We start from the raw sequence: 13,374 nt of genomic DNA on the forward strand, positions 1-13,374 counted from the left end.
CGGGCGGCGGTGGGCCTCCCCTGCTCCGCATCCGAGTCCCGAGCAACAAATAGGCCAGAGGGCGCGCTGCAAACGGAGCAGGCGAGCGTCTGGGGCGTGGGCTGGCAGGATTAGCAGCGGCGGGGACTGACCGGTAGGTGGGTTGGTGCCCTCCCACACCATCCTGCCGCCCCGAGCTAGACGGCCGCTGGCTACTGAAGGCACTCCCCTGCTGCCGCTGGCGGAGCTCGTAGACCTTTCACAACGTTACTGCGAGTTCTGATGGGCGAGGGGGCGTGCCCGCGAGCGCCGGATCGGCCCAGGGAGTCAGGTTATGGCGCCCTGGCCCGCGAGGAAAGGCCAAGGAAGAATGGCCGTGTTTCGGGCCGGGCGCATCGATCTGGTCGTGCTGAACGGTACAATATGATTGAGTGAATCGATTGTCGCCCACAGCGCATCATGGGCCTCCTGTCGCCTCGCCGCAGGAGCGGGAGCGCTGCAGGCAGCGAGGATGGCAGCACGAACAAGCTTGCAACCCTGGAGCGCAATTGGAGGCGCGTGGCATCCACGCACACCCTGCAGGTGCGCTGGGCGGCGGCCGTTCGTCGAAACAGCAGGCGGGGACAGGCGGGTAGGAGCTCCTGCCTCGTCTGAGAAGGCACCTGCTGCCGAGCTCCCAGACCCCTTTACCTTGGCTCCGCGCCTTGCAGGATCTCATGGACGCAGATGATCCAGCCAAGCAGCGCCAGGGCGCAGACCTCAAGCTGCTGGCCCTGGGGTGAGGCGCCCGTGTGGCTGCACGCCGCCTGGTATCGGCGCCGTGCTGTGGACTCGCGCTGCCTGCCGCCTTGCCCCAACAGGAAGCGATTACCAACTGCCCTGGAGCTCTGCTACAGGGTGCTACTGATACTCATCGGTGCCGTCAGCCTCGCCCTGGGCGTCTTTGCCATCGTGGTGAGTTGCGGCGAAGGCGTGGCTGCTCGCCAGGCATTCATAGACCGGGCCTGGCACTGCGCACTCACAAATGGAATACGGTGGAGGCCCCCCCTGCATGCCCAGCACGTGCCCATGCCTCTCATCCCTCGCCTGCAGGTGGCGCCGCTGCTGCCGCCGCTGGCGCACCCGTGGCTGGCGTCGGTGCAGCGCGACCGCTACTACCAGCTGCTGCTGCCGCTCACCGTGCCCGTCACCATCGCCGCCATCACCCTCAACTGGTTCTCCATGAAGCTGTTCAAGCACAACAGCTGACGGTCTGTGGTTTGGCCTCTGTCCAGGGCTGTGGCCTGGGCATCGAGCAAGCTGCCAGCGATGGCTTGCATTCAACCTTGGGCACTATTTCAACCCCGCAAGCCGCACGCCCATGCAAGCGAACTACTAAACGCCGACAGGCAAGGGCGCGGGGAAGCCCCTGGTGCTCCGACTGGGCGCAAGCTGGCGCAAAATGCTGGACTGCTGGCCGCTTTGCGACGCACGCCTTGTTCTTCTGCAGATCCTGCCCACTTCAGAGACCTGGAAATCAGCGGCACTGACCGAGCCGAGCGCCCGCGCCAGCCGCCCGCCGCCGCTCATGCGGTGCTTTCTTGTTCACTGCTTGCATGCACCAAGGCACGCTGCTGTGGCCTGCAGCCTCCAGTTTTGTAAGCACAGTCCTGAGTGAGTGTCAGGCTCGAGCCCAGCGATTGGCTGAGCACTGCCCAGGTCGCAGTGGGGCTCAGCCTCTTGCTCCTCGCACACAGCTCGTTCGTCTGGGCACCCAGAAGCCAGCAATCAGTGCATCAGTCGTTGCGAGCACCGCAGAGGACCTGGGAAACGAAGGCAGCACCAGCAGCTCTGGCTCTCACACCCACAGGGCTCGCCTGTGCACTGCTGGGTGTGTTTGGGCCGCCAGCAGTCGCTCTGCATCGCAGAGGCAGGGCCACAGGCCCTGTGCAGCCGGCAGGAGGCAGCGCCGGGTTGAACGGAGAAGGGCCAGGAGCAGCGCCCGCCGCCCGCTTGCAACCAGTCGGACGCCGGCCCACATGCTGCGCCTCCCCCCTGCTTGCAGGCCATGGAAGGCCTCCAGCCAGCGCTGCACATCCGGAGCGGCAGCGCCGCTGCAGCGGCCGCGCCCGCCGCCGCCGCCGCCGCCCCCCCCCCCCCACCGCCGTCTGCCACTCCCAAGGCTGCCGACTGGCGGCCCAGCATGGCAAAGCCTGCTGGCGCAGCGCTGCCAGCCTGGCCCCTCAGCGGTGGCAGCGCCGCTGATGGCGGCAGCCTGTTCAGCCCAGACCTGCGCTGCATGCTGGCCAGCCCGGCAGGCGCTGCGCGCGGGGCCCCGGGCAGCGGCAGCGCCGCCGCCGCAGGCGCCGCCTTGCTGGAAGGCTTCCCCACGACTGCCGGCAGCCCCCGGAAGGGTCCGGTGCCTGGTAAGGGGCGCCTGCCGGTGCCTGCCAGCGCCTGCGGCGCTTACTGCTCGTGCAGTGCACACAGAGGCTGATCACCCTGCAGTGGTCTCCACCTGAGCCCGCTCTTTGTCTCTCGCCTCACCCAGCAGACAGTGGGCGCCTGGTGCTGTCCTCCCCAGCACCCACCGCCATCGGCAGCCTGCTGGCCTCCCCAGACTTCCGCTGCACCTTTGCAGCGCCCACCAGCGCCACGGCCGCCGCGGGGCTGGCATCGGCAGCCGCGGCAGGCGCCGGCGCGGCCGCGCGCGCGCAGCCTTTCCACCTCCCCTCGGCGCCCGGCAGCGCGGCTGGCGCCTCTGGCGCCCGTCCACGCTGGCCATCTGCGCTGAAGCAGGCGCAGCCGCTGGCGCTGCCGGCGCAGCTGCAGGCACGGTTCACCTGGGCTGCCCTGCCCCCTCCAGCAGCGGCTGGTGCCATCCCAGGCAAGCTCACTGGGCTCGCCTCAAAGGGGAGTGCCTCCCCACCTCCCCACCTCCCGCACCACCTCCGACACCGCTGCCCTGAGCTGCAGCCAGGCGCCTTTCAGCCGCACCGACACCACCTGCCTGCCTGCTGGGCTGCCCTGCAGGCGCTCAGATCCTGGCCTCCGCCGCTGCCGCCGTCGCCAACAACCCGGCTGCTGCTGCCGCTGTGGCCCTCATCGCGCCCGCACCCCTGAAAGGCTTTGTGCCTGTGAAGGCGCCTGTACCCAGCGGCATAAACGACCACAGCGGCAGCGGCACGCGCGGCGCGCGCCGGCAGCCCAGCCGCCCCCGAGGCCGCAAGGCCGCCGCGCCTGGCGACGCCGCTCCTGCCGAGCAGGCTGGGGCCGAGGGGGCAGAGGGCCGGGAGGACGATCCCGGCTCGCACCCGCCGCAGCTTGCGGCGGCCGGCAGCGGCGGGGCCAGCTGCTCACTCCTGGACGGCATGGCTCACGCACCCTGGGCCTCCCCTCCAGGTGAGGCCGCCCGCCTGTGCCCGCCCGCCCAGCTGCCTGGTCCGCTGCTCTGCTCTGCTCTGCTCTGCTCTGCTCTGCTCTGCTCAGCTCTGCTGCCTGCCAGGGGTACTGCAGGCACTGGTACTGCCGATACTGGGCCCCACACGCCTCCCTTCACGTCGTCCCTCGCTCCTTGCACCCTCACCTGATGCCTCACGTGGCTGCAGGGCTGGGACAGAGCTTGTCACTGGGCCCCTCCTTTGGCCTACCGCCAGACCAAGCCAGGATGCTGGCGCCGCTGCTGGCGCTGAGCCCCGGCATGCCGTCCTCGCTGCCGTCAGGCCCTGAGCCGCAGAAGGAGCAGGAGCAGGAGGGGCAGGAGCGTGGCACAGCTTCCCTGTCGCTAAGGCCCAGGCGCCGCCGCTCCGAGTCTGCCGCACCGACCCCGGCCGCGCCGACCTCTGTCATCCAGCCTGCCACCGCCTCTGCTTTCCAGGCCGTCCAGCCGCAGTCGATGCAGGTGCAGCAGCCGGCGCAGGCAGCTGCTGCCGCTCCCAAGGTCAGGAGGGGCAAGCAGCGTGCAATGCAGGGCCCCCAGGCCGCGGCAGCAGCGGCGGCGGGCCGGGGCGCCAAGCGGGCTGCCGCGGAGCCTCCCGCCGCTGCCGCTGCTGCCAGGGGCAAGCGAGCCAGGGCGGCGGCGGCGCCGGTGGCGGCGCCGGCACCTCCACCCGCCACTTCCGATGATGGCGGGGGGCAGGCCCGCCGCAGGCACACCCGCAAGTCTGCTGCTCCCCGCAAGTCTGAGGTGGAAGGGCACACTGTGGCCACAAGCAGCGAGTCAACCGATGCCGCAGCGGCTCCCGCCGCCGGCACCAGGGCCAGGGCGGCAGCAGCAGCCAGCATGCCGCCAGCTGCGGGCGCCGCCACTGGGCTGGCCGCCAGCAGGGCCGCCGCTCGACAGAAGCTGGCAGCCTGCAAGGCGCCTGCTGCTGCTGAGAGGAAGGGCGTGGGTGCAGCCACTGCGGAGCCGCAGCCGCCGCCGCTGCCGCCTGCCCCAGCAAAGCAGCGCAGGCCTGCAGGCCGCCAGGCCCCGGCCCCAGCGCCGCCTGCTGCTGCCGCAGCACCTGCTGCAGCTGCGTCCCGCCAGAAGGCGGCGGAGGCCCCAGCAGCCAGCAAGCAGGCAGCACCTACCAAGAAGGTATGCAACCTCACTCCATGCTGGCGGCTGCGTGCTTCTGTGGCAGACCTCACACGCATACCTTGTGAAGGGCCGCAGCCAACTGCCAAGCATACACTCACATGTCGTCTGCCCTCCCTCTGCCCTGCCCCAACTGCAGCGGGCCGCCCTGCCGGCCATGCAGCCGGCGGCAGCGGAGGAGCCGCCTGCCAAGAAACGGCGGGTGGGCGCCGCTGGGAGCAGGGCAGCCCGCCCGCAGCTGCAGGGCAAGGAAGAGAAGCAGCAGGAGCAGCAGGAGAAGGGTGGCCAGGCTGGCGCCGCCATCAAAGCAGCAGCGCCGCCTGCCCCTGCCGCTGCTGCCGCGGCTGCTGCTGCCGCTGCCGCTCCTGCGCCGCCGGCGGCGGCTGCGGCAGGTGCCGGCATGGGGCGCCAGCGCGCGGCAGCTGTTGCAGCGGCAGCCGGCATCAAGGCGTGCGCGGCTGCTGAGGGGTCGCCCGCCCCGCGCGCCACGCAGCCCGCGGCGACAACCGAGGGCCAGCGGCGCGGCAGGGCGGCAGCGCCCGCTGAGTCAGAGGATGAGTCGGCGGAGGAGGCGGCGGCGGGGGGCAGCAGGGGCCGCAGCCGGGGCGAGAAGCAGCCCCCAGGCCAGAAACAGCGCGGGAGGGGGCGCTCTGCGGGGTACCGCAAGGACCCTGCCAAGGTGGCAGCCGCGATCCTCAGCAGGCAGCGGGTGGTGAGTGGTCGGGCGTCGGGCTTGGGGCCTGCTGGCGAGGGCCGGCCTGCCCGCTTGCTTGGCACATTCCTTGTGCCGCTGTGCCTCCTGCCCTCCCTCACCCTTACCGGCCTCCCCCTCCGCCTGCCTCCCGCCCCTGCCTGCAGCCGGGCCAGCTGACCCGCGTGCAGCGCTTTGCCCTCCAGATCCAGGCGCACATCGGCAGCCGCAGCGGTGGGTGGCGGCAGGGCTGGGGTGGGGGCAGGAGAGCAGCAGGCACTGCCTGATCAGCCTGCTGCGCTATGTGCTGAGCTACAGTGTCTGTTCCGCACGCGCATGCCGGCCCACACCCCTCCTCACCTGCTGCCATGTCGGCCCCTGGTCCCCTCCTGCTGTCCCCGCTCCCCAACTCCCCGCTCCGCTCCGCCGCCTGCATGCCGCCATCTGCCTCTGCCGGCTGCAGATGTGCGGGAGGGCGAGGTGCGACGCACGTTTGGCAACAACCCAGATGTGTCCAAGGCGCTGCGCGTGCTGGCGGAGCAGGGTGAGCAGCGGTGGCGGCGTGGGGAGAGTATCCTGCCCCCCGGCTGGGACCAGCAGGCGCAGCAGGCCCAGCAGGCCAGGGCCACCCCAATCTCCTGTTGTTGAGATCAGGAGTGTGCTGAGGCGGCGGGAGGCAGGCCCCATGCTGGCAGCACTACTGGCATGATATCCCCCCCGGCTTTCCTGCCGCCCGTCAGCCGGCTTTCCTGCATCTTCCCCTGGCTGCGCTGGCATGCAGGCATGCTGGTGCGCAGCGGCGAGGGCGGGCGCGGCACCCCCTTCTCCTACACATCCACCGCCAAGGGGCGCGGCGGCGTGGCAGATGCACTCCGCAAGCTGGCAGAAGATGCGGAGCTGATTCGGCGGGGCAAGTCGGCCGCCGAGGCCGTGCAGGCTGGCGGCGGCGGGGGGGGCGCGGCACAGGCGGCGCCAGCCGGTGGCGGCGGCGAGGGCCCCGGCGAGCAGCGGGAGCAGGCGGCGGCTGCCGGCGCCGAAGGGGCGAGCGCCTAGTGGCTTCGTGGCTGCTGTCCACAAGCCAACACCGAGATCATTTCCTCTTCTGTATGTATGCATGCGTCAAGTAGCCACCCAGTTCAGGAAACATTCCAACTGGAATGAACCAGGACGCGCGCTCCCCCTGCGGGCGGGCCCGCCACCCTGTTTGGGCTGGACCGCAGGAAGGGCGGGAGGGAGAGGGACCGGTCAACAAGGTGTGCGACAGGATTATGCACCTCCCCACAGAGGTTGACATAAACTCAGCCCTCGACTCGTGCAAGGCGGATGCTGCAGGGTAGCTGCGACCTGGCCCCCCCTATTTATCTGGGTCGGGAGGCTTTATTCAGCCATCCAAACCTCCCAGACAACCACAGTCTCCCAACAAAACCAAAATGATGCGCCTCAGCCTCTCCTTCGCCCTCCTGCTCGTCTGCGCAGTTGGTGAGTCAAGCTGCAGGGTCGTGCAACCCTCTCTGGTGCATGCAACAGATTAAAACAGCACACTGTCCGGATTGAAGGCCTCAAAGGGCTGGAAAAGGCAGCCGCCGCCTGCACACATCTCCAGGACCCCATCCCGCCGCCTCCTCGCCAAACTCCTCATTGCGGTGGCTGCCGCGTATGTACTGACAGCTCCTGCGAAATACTTGAGCGCCGCACCGCCCCAGGCCGCAGTGGTAGTGTTGTGTTCCCGCCGTCCCGCCCGACCCACCGCCGCTCTCCCCGCCGTGCAGGAGCGCGCGCCTGCCAAAACGGCCAGGGCAACTGCCAATGGTGCAACACAGACCTCCCCGATGCCTGCTTCGAGTGTTTCGAAGGTTACAAGCTTGACAAGAAGCTGAAGTGCGTCAAGGTGCGGTGGGCATGCCCAGTGTGGGCCTGCCGCGGACCAAGCGCTCAGCCCTGCAAATCGCCGCTCACGGTCCCATTGCCTGCCTGCCTCTTCTTCTTCATTCAGGAGCGCAAGTGCGTCGCCAACCTGGACGGTTGCAAGCGGTGCAACGCCACCGTGCCCTCGCAGTGCAGCGTGTGCAACGTGGGCTGGGCGCTGTCGCCCGCCGGCCTCTGCATCAAGGTGAGCACAGCCGGCTGGCGGGCGTGCAGGGGCGGCCTCATCCAGCCCGCATGCCAGCTTCAGCTGCACACGGCACAGGCCCGGGAGCAGCACACCCACCGCCGCCTGCCACCCCTGCGCTGTGCAGTGCACCGCCGGCCCCTACTGCACCGCCTGCGCCGCCAACAAGCCCTCGATCTGCCGCAAGTGCTCCAAGCCCGGCAGCCCCATTGGCATGTACCCCAACGCAGCGGGCAAGTGCACCAAGGTGAGGCTGCGGGGTGGCTGTCCGACTGCGGCGGTGCAAGGCTCTGGTGCTGCGAAGATGTGGACGTGGTGTCGCCCCGGCTCACACGCCGCCTCACCTGCGCGCCCTCCCTGTTTCGCAGTGCGAGCTGGCAAACTGCGCCAAGTGCACTCGTGTGGGAGCCTTTGCCCCGCGCAAGTCCAAGTGCACGCAGTGCATCAAGGGCTACAAGCTGGTAGACAAGAAGGGGCAGCCAGGTGGGGCGGGCACTGCCATTAGTAGATGGTGCCCCTGGCAATGCCAACTGGGTGCAGCCACAATATGCCGCTACCTCTAGCCGCTCACCCTCCTGTTTCGTTGTCCCTGTTCGCGGCAGAGACCTGCCGCAAGCTCTGACCTCACACTCGCATCTGAGGATGGAGCATTGGAGCTGTGTGGCACCGGCCATCCCCTCAGGCAGCATCTGACAGCAACTGACAACAACGCAACGGCTACAGACCAGCACTCGCACACTCGTGCCCACCCCTTCTCTTCTAATGATATTCTTTTTAGCGCAGCAGCATCAGAACAGATGAGCACTTGCACAGAACTTGTAACCATCCTGCCACTCCTCAGCGCAAATAGCGTCAGCTGTTACAGACAGAGAAGGGCTAGTGTCAAGCCAGGAGACGTCCAACGCACGCATCTCAACGCAACAACGCTGCAGGAGTGCACCAGCATCGCAGCAACCCCACTCCCCAGCCGAGGCTGCCCTGCTCTGCGGCCTCGCGCGCATCTGTGGCAGCGACCGCCAGCAGGCTCACGCCCAGAACTTGGGCTTGCGCTTGGGCAGCAGGTCGGCGACATCGATGTCATTGATCTGCGCACACCAGGCGGCGGCAGCATGCCGGCGTTGCTTTCTTGCTGCCTTTCTTGCTTCGGGGCAAAGCCGGCCCGCCGCTGCCTCTGCCCACCACCCCTGCCCTCTCACCCGGCCCAGCCACCAGCCCTGCCCACCAACCATGCCACACCAGCCCAGCCACCCCCTGCCAGGGGCCCGCCCCGCCAGCGACGCCCATGCCCACCGCCCATGCCCCACCTTGGCCGCCATGATGAAATCGTTCTCAGTGAGGCCCTTGGCGGCGTGCGTTGTCATCTCCGCAGTAACAGTCCGGTAGTCGGTGAGGTGGAGGTCGGGGTGGTGGCCCTGCTCCTCCGCAACCACCGCTATCCTGCGGGCAGGCGGGCGGGGAGGCGGGGAGGCGCAGGCACGTGGCGCTCGTGCGCAGCGCCGCTGCGGGCTTGGATGCTGCTGCGCCATCATCCTACGCCCCCACCCCTGGCCCCACGCCGCCCCACCCATTGCAGGTCCAAGCGCCACTGATCCCTCTCTGAGGCCGCCCGGGGCCGCAGCCGCCCCTGCCCGCAGGCCCCCTGCCCGCAGCCGCGCCAGCCCTGCCCGCGGGCCGCACCTCTGGAACAGGTCCAGCCCGGCGTTGAAGTTGCGCACTTTCCACTCATGGCTGATGCAGTCCACCCCCTCCCGGTTCTTCACCACCCGCCAGCCGGGGCACTGCGCAGGGGCGGGGGCGGCGGCGGGGCGGGGTGGGGCAGGGGACAGGCAGGCCAAGGCAGGCAGGCAGGCAGGCGAGGCAGCGGCGCCGTTGCCGTCAAGCCGGCGACCCAGGCAGGAGCCCGGCCGCCCCCGCCGCATGAGCCAGCTAGCAGTAGCCAGCCACCAGCGCGCTGCGCCATGCCAGCAAGCAACGCGCAAGCAGCACTGCAGAGAGGAGGGGGAGGCGGGAGGGCCAGCAGCCAACCCAAAACTATTGAAAGCCCCCGGCCGGGACCCACCCCACTCACGCACGCACCTGCTTGGCGAGGCGGTTGACCTCCGTCTCGGGCAGCGGCTGCGCGCCGCCCTCGCACGGCACGCACTTCTTGGCCTTGAGGCCCATGATCTCCGCCATGGCCTCGGGAGGCCTGCAACGGGCAGGCGGGGCAGGTGGGGCAGGGTCAGGGCAGGGTCGGGCGCGCGGGCCGGCATGGGGCGGGTGCGGCGTCCCGGCCGCTGCCGTCGGCGCTCCACAGCGAGCCGCCAGCGCAGAGCAGAGCAGCGCAGAGCAGAGCTATAGCTGCAGGTCGCGCCGAGCCAAAGAAGCCAGAACGAGGAAGAAAGGGGTGGCAGCGGGCTGGGGAGCATGGCTATTGCCAGCTGGCCAGGCGTGTGGGCGGTGTGCGGCGTGCGCCGCTCACTTGATGACGTGCTCGGTGTCGTAGTTGCCCAGCACCTTGTCGCCAAAGTTGCTGCCAATCTCTCCGGCGGTGGGGTCGCGCGCGCCAAAGTTCTGCACAGCGCGCACAGCGGAGAGGCGGGGCAGACGAGGGGGCGGTGACGACGCCTGGTCAGCGCGGCAGGCAGGGCAGGCCAGGGCCCCTGGCGGCACGCAGCCGCTGTGCAGCGGGGGGCAGCCCGCCGGCAGCAGGGCGGGCAGCAGGGGAGCGTGCGGCGCGCAGCGCGCGCGCGCGGCAGCGGCAGCGGCGACGGCAGCACACCTCTCCCATCAGCGAGCGCTCCACGTGGGGGTCCACGCCCGCGCACACCTGCAGGGTGCCGCGCCGCGCGGCGATCCCACGCCGCTGCGCCGCCGCGCCGACCTTCTGGGGCGGGGCAGGCGAGAGGGGGGTGGCGGGCAGGGGGAGCGGCTGGGTGGGCACGAGGGAACGGGAGCAAAGGCAAGGGATGGAGGTGCCCCTTGCCAGCAGCAGCCGCTTGTACCAACGCCTGTGGTCACAGGCACAGGGCTACGGGCGGAGTGCGAACCCTCCGGAGGCGGCTGCAAAGCCGCTAGGTTGCGGCAGCGCCGCCCTGGCGGGCTGGGCTGTCGACGCTGCTGCAGCAGCGCACCTTGAGCACGCCCAGTTGCTGGCTCAGCCGTGCAGGTCCTGCACACAAGGACAGGGGGAGGCGCAGTGCCCATCTCGGCGGGCCATATGTTCCGCAGCCCGCGGCGCCAAACTGCATGCCTTACCCGCCGCAAGTTGCATGCTATGTTGAGCTCCGAAAGGCAGCAGCGGGCGAGCGCGGGAAGAAGGTGAATGGTGCTTGGAGAGCGCCTGCACGCTCTGCAGACGTCAGACGACAATCGGGCGAGTCGCAGAGGCAGCCCGCAGCGTGGGCGATCGGCTGGGCTTACGGTACGGGACGTACTTCAGCTGAGGCAGAAGAGGGCCATCGGAGGCCCCCCGCGTCGTGCATTGGGCAGCTACACGCTTGCAGCAGCTGGTTGTGGCGGCAAAACGCTTTGTAGCGCGTGAACCAGAGGCCCAGCTCTAGCAGGCAGCATGCAGGCCCAGACAGTGCGGGCCTTCAAGGCCACGGTTATGGCACCCACCAGGTGCGCGGACAAGCGGGAAGGCGGCCGCCACTGCACTGCATGGCGACGGCAGGCATCGTCTGCTGTGGGCCTCGCGCATTGGCCGTCCCCTGACGCCAATCGCCCCAGACCTCCACCCAGCGCTCCATTTGTGGCGCACGTCTGTTCCCGCCGCCCCGCGACGGCGGGCGCCCCTCCGCCTCGCCCGCTGCTCCGCTTACCACCCTGCTCCCTTCTGTGGTTGCAGGGTGACCGTGCCTCGCACGCAGCGCGTGGCCACCCTCCGCAGCAGCCGCCCTGCTCAGCTTCAAAGCGAGTTCTTGGCGCCGGTGGCGGCCATCAAGGGCCTGTGCGCCTCTTTCGCACGTGAGCTGAGCGTCGGGGGAGGAGGGCTGCTGCTCCCTGCACCCAGCCAGCTCTCTGGTTCGACTTCTGGGCAACAGCTGGACCCACAGATGGATGGGAGCAGTGCTGGCTGGGCGGTGGCACCAGGCGCACCTCGGCGCACCCCATGCGGCCAGCGGTGGCAGCCTTGCGCGCCGGCGGCAACCCCGCCCGCTGAGCCCCCCTGCCTCGCCTGCTGCAGAGATGGTCCTTGGCGCGGCGTCGCGGCTGTCGCAGGCGGGCCGCAGTGGCCTGCTGGTGGAGTGCAACAACAAGAAGGGCCTGGGCGTGACCCTGCGCGGCACCCGGCGGTGAGCTGCGGCTGCGGCCGCCCGCCGACATCCTCGCCTGCTGCAGCTCTCTCTCGACAGTGCCGTGCCCCTGCCACGCTGGATCGACCCGCCTCATTGCATGCTGCTCGCCTGCCTACTGCGCGTTGCAGGAAGCGGGCCCGCGTGAGCGGCTTCCGCGCCCGCATGGCCACCCCCGCCGGGCGCCGGGTGCTGGCTGCCCGCCGCAAGAAGTGCCGCAAGACGCTGGTGCCCGCCTTGGTCCCCAAGCGCAAGATGTGAGGCGGCTAGCAGCAGCAGCGGGTGGCTCTGGCGTGGCCGCCTGTGACTGCTGCCCATGGGCAGCCCCCGGCCAGGCAGGCGCCCCTCGCACACCCACCTGCAAGCGGCAGCCGACCCTCCCTTCCAGTTTTCCTTGCTCCCTTCGCCTGTGCTGTTAACTACCCCTTGAGTGTAAGCACACCATTGACTGTGGGCAGGCAAGGAACAAGAGGGAGCGGGGCAACGGGCTCTGCGCCTGCGCCTCCTTGCTGGGCCCCCCGCGTTCTATCCGCCATGTCAGGCACAAGGGCGCAACCTCATGGGCGCCGTCGCCAGCCTCCCCCGCAGACTCTGGCAAGAGAGGGCGGTATTACCAGCGATCAGGAGTCTGAAGTCAGTCTGTCTGGAGAGGCCACCCCTCCAGGACCTCCAGCGCCGTCTCTTCCCCCGGCCTGGCATGCATGGGGCACGCCTGACAAGCGAGTGAAGTCCAGCAGAGTGCCAATCCTCGCCGGAGGCTTAGGCAACTCATCCCATCCGGCGGAGCAGGCAGCTGAGGGCGCAATGCGGAGCCACGCAGGCGGCAGGGAGCCAGCCCCTCCAGCAGGAGGCGGCACGCGGGGCGCTGGAGGGGCCTCCGCCGCGGCGGCCGACCTGCCGCTGCTGCCACTGTTCAACGCGGTGCTCCTGCCGGGCGGCGTGGTGCGCGTGACCATCCCCGCGGGCTGGCGCAAGAGCGCCGCACTGGTCAAGCTGCTGCTGCAGAAGCAGGGCGGCGAGGTGCTGGTGGCGGCCGTGCCTTACCTGACGCCCGGCGGCAAGGGCGTGACAAACCTGGTGGCGGCGCCCACGGCCGCGTCGAGCGGCGGCGGCGGCGCCGGCAGCGGCGGCGAGGAGGGCGAGAGCTCCGGGGACGAGCATCTGGACCTGGACCGCCTGCACCACACCGGCACCGCCGCACGGGTGCTGCAGATGGTGCGGCGCACGCAGGTGAGGCGGCAGGCTGGGCGGCGCCGTGGGCCGGCGGGCGGCGCAGGCGCCGCGCCGCTTGCGCTGCCTGCGCCGCAGGCTGCGCCGCCCCAGCTCTCCAGCGTTGGGGTGCAGCAGCTCACGCAGGCTCATCCTCTGCGACTCTCCACCCCTGCTCGCTCGCCTGCCGCATCCCTCGCCTCGCCTCCCGCCACACCATCCCTCCCCTCGCCTCCCCACCCCCGCCCCGCCACCCCCGTGCAGTCTGGCGGGTGGACGGTGACGCTGGAGGGGCGGTGCCGCGTGCGCGTGCGCTCCGTGCACCTGTGCAGCCGGCCGCCGCAGGACCATTACGAGGCATCGGTCCAGCAGCTGGACTACTTTGCAGGGGCGGGCAGCGCGGCCGGCAGCGCCGCCAGCAGCGCGGACGCGGCCAAGGAGCAGGAGGAGCTGACGCTGCAGCTGCTCAAGGTACCGGTGAAAATCCAGCGGGCAGCTGGCGGGCAGCTGGCGGGCAGCCAGCCGCGGCCTGCCCCGCCGCCTGGCTGCT

At 70.1% G+C, this 13,374-nt stretch overlaps 6 protein-coding genes across 6 annotated transcripts in view; 4 read left to right on the forward strand and 2 right to left on the reverse strand.

Annotated features, from left to right (window-relative positions):
* The window catches only part of CHLNCDRAFT_137153 (hypothetical protein), a gene marked incomplete at both ends in the record, with an annotated part of 895 nt that extends 733 nt beyond the window's left edge, over positions 1–162 (reverse strand). The window contains one exon of the mRNA XM_005845421.1: positions 132–162. Coding sequence (XP_005845483.1) covers positions 132–162 — 31 coding nt within the window. The remainder of the gene's footprint in view (positions 1–131) is intronic.
* Positions 163–438: 276 nt separating this feature from the next.
* On the forward strand, positions 439–1,227 carry CHLNCDRAFT_137154 (hypothetical protein; the record flags this gene model as incomplete). The annotated part of the gene is made up of 4 exons (XM_005845284.1): positions 439–561; positions 690–757; positions 876–933; positions 1,072–1,227. 4 exons carry the CDS (start codon positions 439–441, stop codon positions 1,225–1,227), a joined length of 405 nt encoding a protein of 134 aa, XP_005845346.1.
* A 934-nt stretch (positions 1,228–2,161) lies between these two features.
* CHLNCDRAFT_53942 (hypothetical protein) lies at positions 2,162–6,281 on the forward strand (the record flags this gene model as incomplete). Its single annotated transcript, XM_005845285.1, has 8 exons — positions 2,162–2,384; positions 2,513–2,833; positions 2,992–3,360; positions 3,567–4,537; positions 4,677–5,249; positions 5,396–5,462; positions 5,692–5,772; positions 6,010–6,281. The coding sequence occupies 8 exons, from the start codon at positions 2,162–2,164 to the stop codon at positions 6,279–6,281; spliced, it is 2,877 nt and encodes a 958-aa protein (XP_005845347.1).
* Positions 6,282–6,658: 377 nt separating this feature from the next.
* Positions 6,659–7,960, forward strand: CHLNCDRAFT_137156 (hypothetical protein; the record flags this gene model as incomplete). The annotated part of the gene is made up of 6 exons (XM_005845286.1): positions 6,659–6,707; positions 6,998–7,116; positions 7,222–7,338; positions 7,466–7,585; positions 7,707–7,821; positions 7,941–7,960. The coding sequence occupies 6 exons, from the start codon at positions 6,659–6,661 to the stop codon at positions 7,958–7,960; spliced, it is 540 nt and encodes a 179-aa protein (XP_005845348.1).
* A 403-nt stretch (positions 7,961–8,363) lies between these two features.
* Positions 8,364–10,591, reverse strand: CHLNCDRAFT_137157 (hypothetical protein; the record flags this gene model as incomplete). Its single annotated transcript, XM_005845422.1, has 8 exons — positions 8,364–8,423; positions 8,643–8,775; positions 9,016–9,116; positions 9,415–9,526; positions 9,800–9,891; positions 10,100–10,204; positions 10,452–10,489; positions 10,576–10,591. The coding sequence occupies 8 exons, from the start codon at positions 10,589–10,591 to the stop codon at positions 8,364–8,366; spliced, it is 657 nt and encodes a 218-aa protein (XP_005845484.1).
* A 297-nt stretch (positions 10,592–10,888) lies between these two features.
* Positions 10,889–11,876, forward strand: CHLNCDRAFT_137158 (hypothetical protein; the record flags this gene model as incomplete). The annotated part of the gene is made up of 4 exons (XM_005845287.1): positions 10,889–10,941; positions 11,168–11,286; positions 11,507–11,615; positions 11,747–11,876. 4 exons carry the CDS (start codon positions 10,889–10,891, stop codon positions 11,874–11,876), a joined length of 411 nt encoding a protein of 136 aa, XP_005845349.1.
* Between the last annotated feature and the right edge of the window lie 1,498 nt (positions 11,877–13,374).

Source organism: Chlorella variabilis (assembly GCF_000147415.1).
Source record: "Chlorella variabilis unplaced genomic scaffold CHLNCscaffold_18, whole genome shotgun sequence".
Lineage (NCBI taxonomy): Eukaryota > Viridiplantae > Chlorophyta > Trebouxiophyceae > Chlorellales > Chlorellaceae > Chlorella > Chlorella variabilis.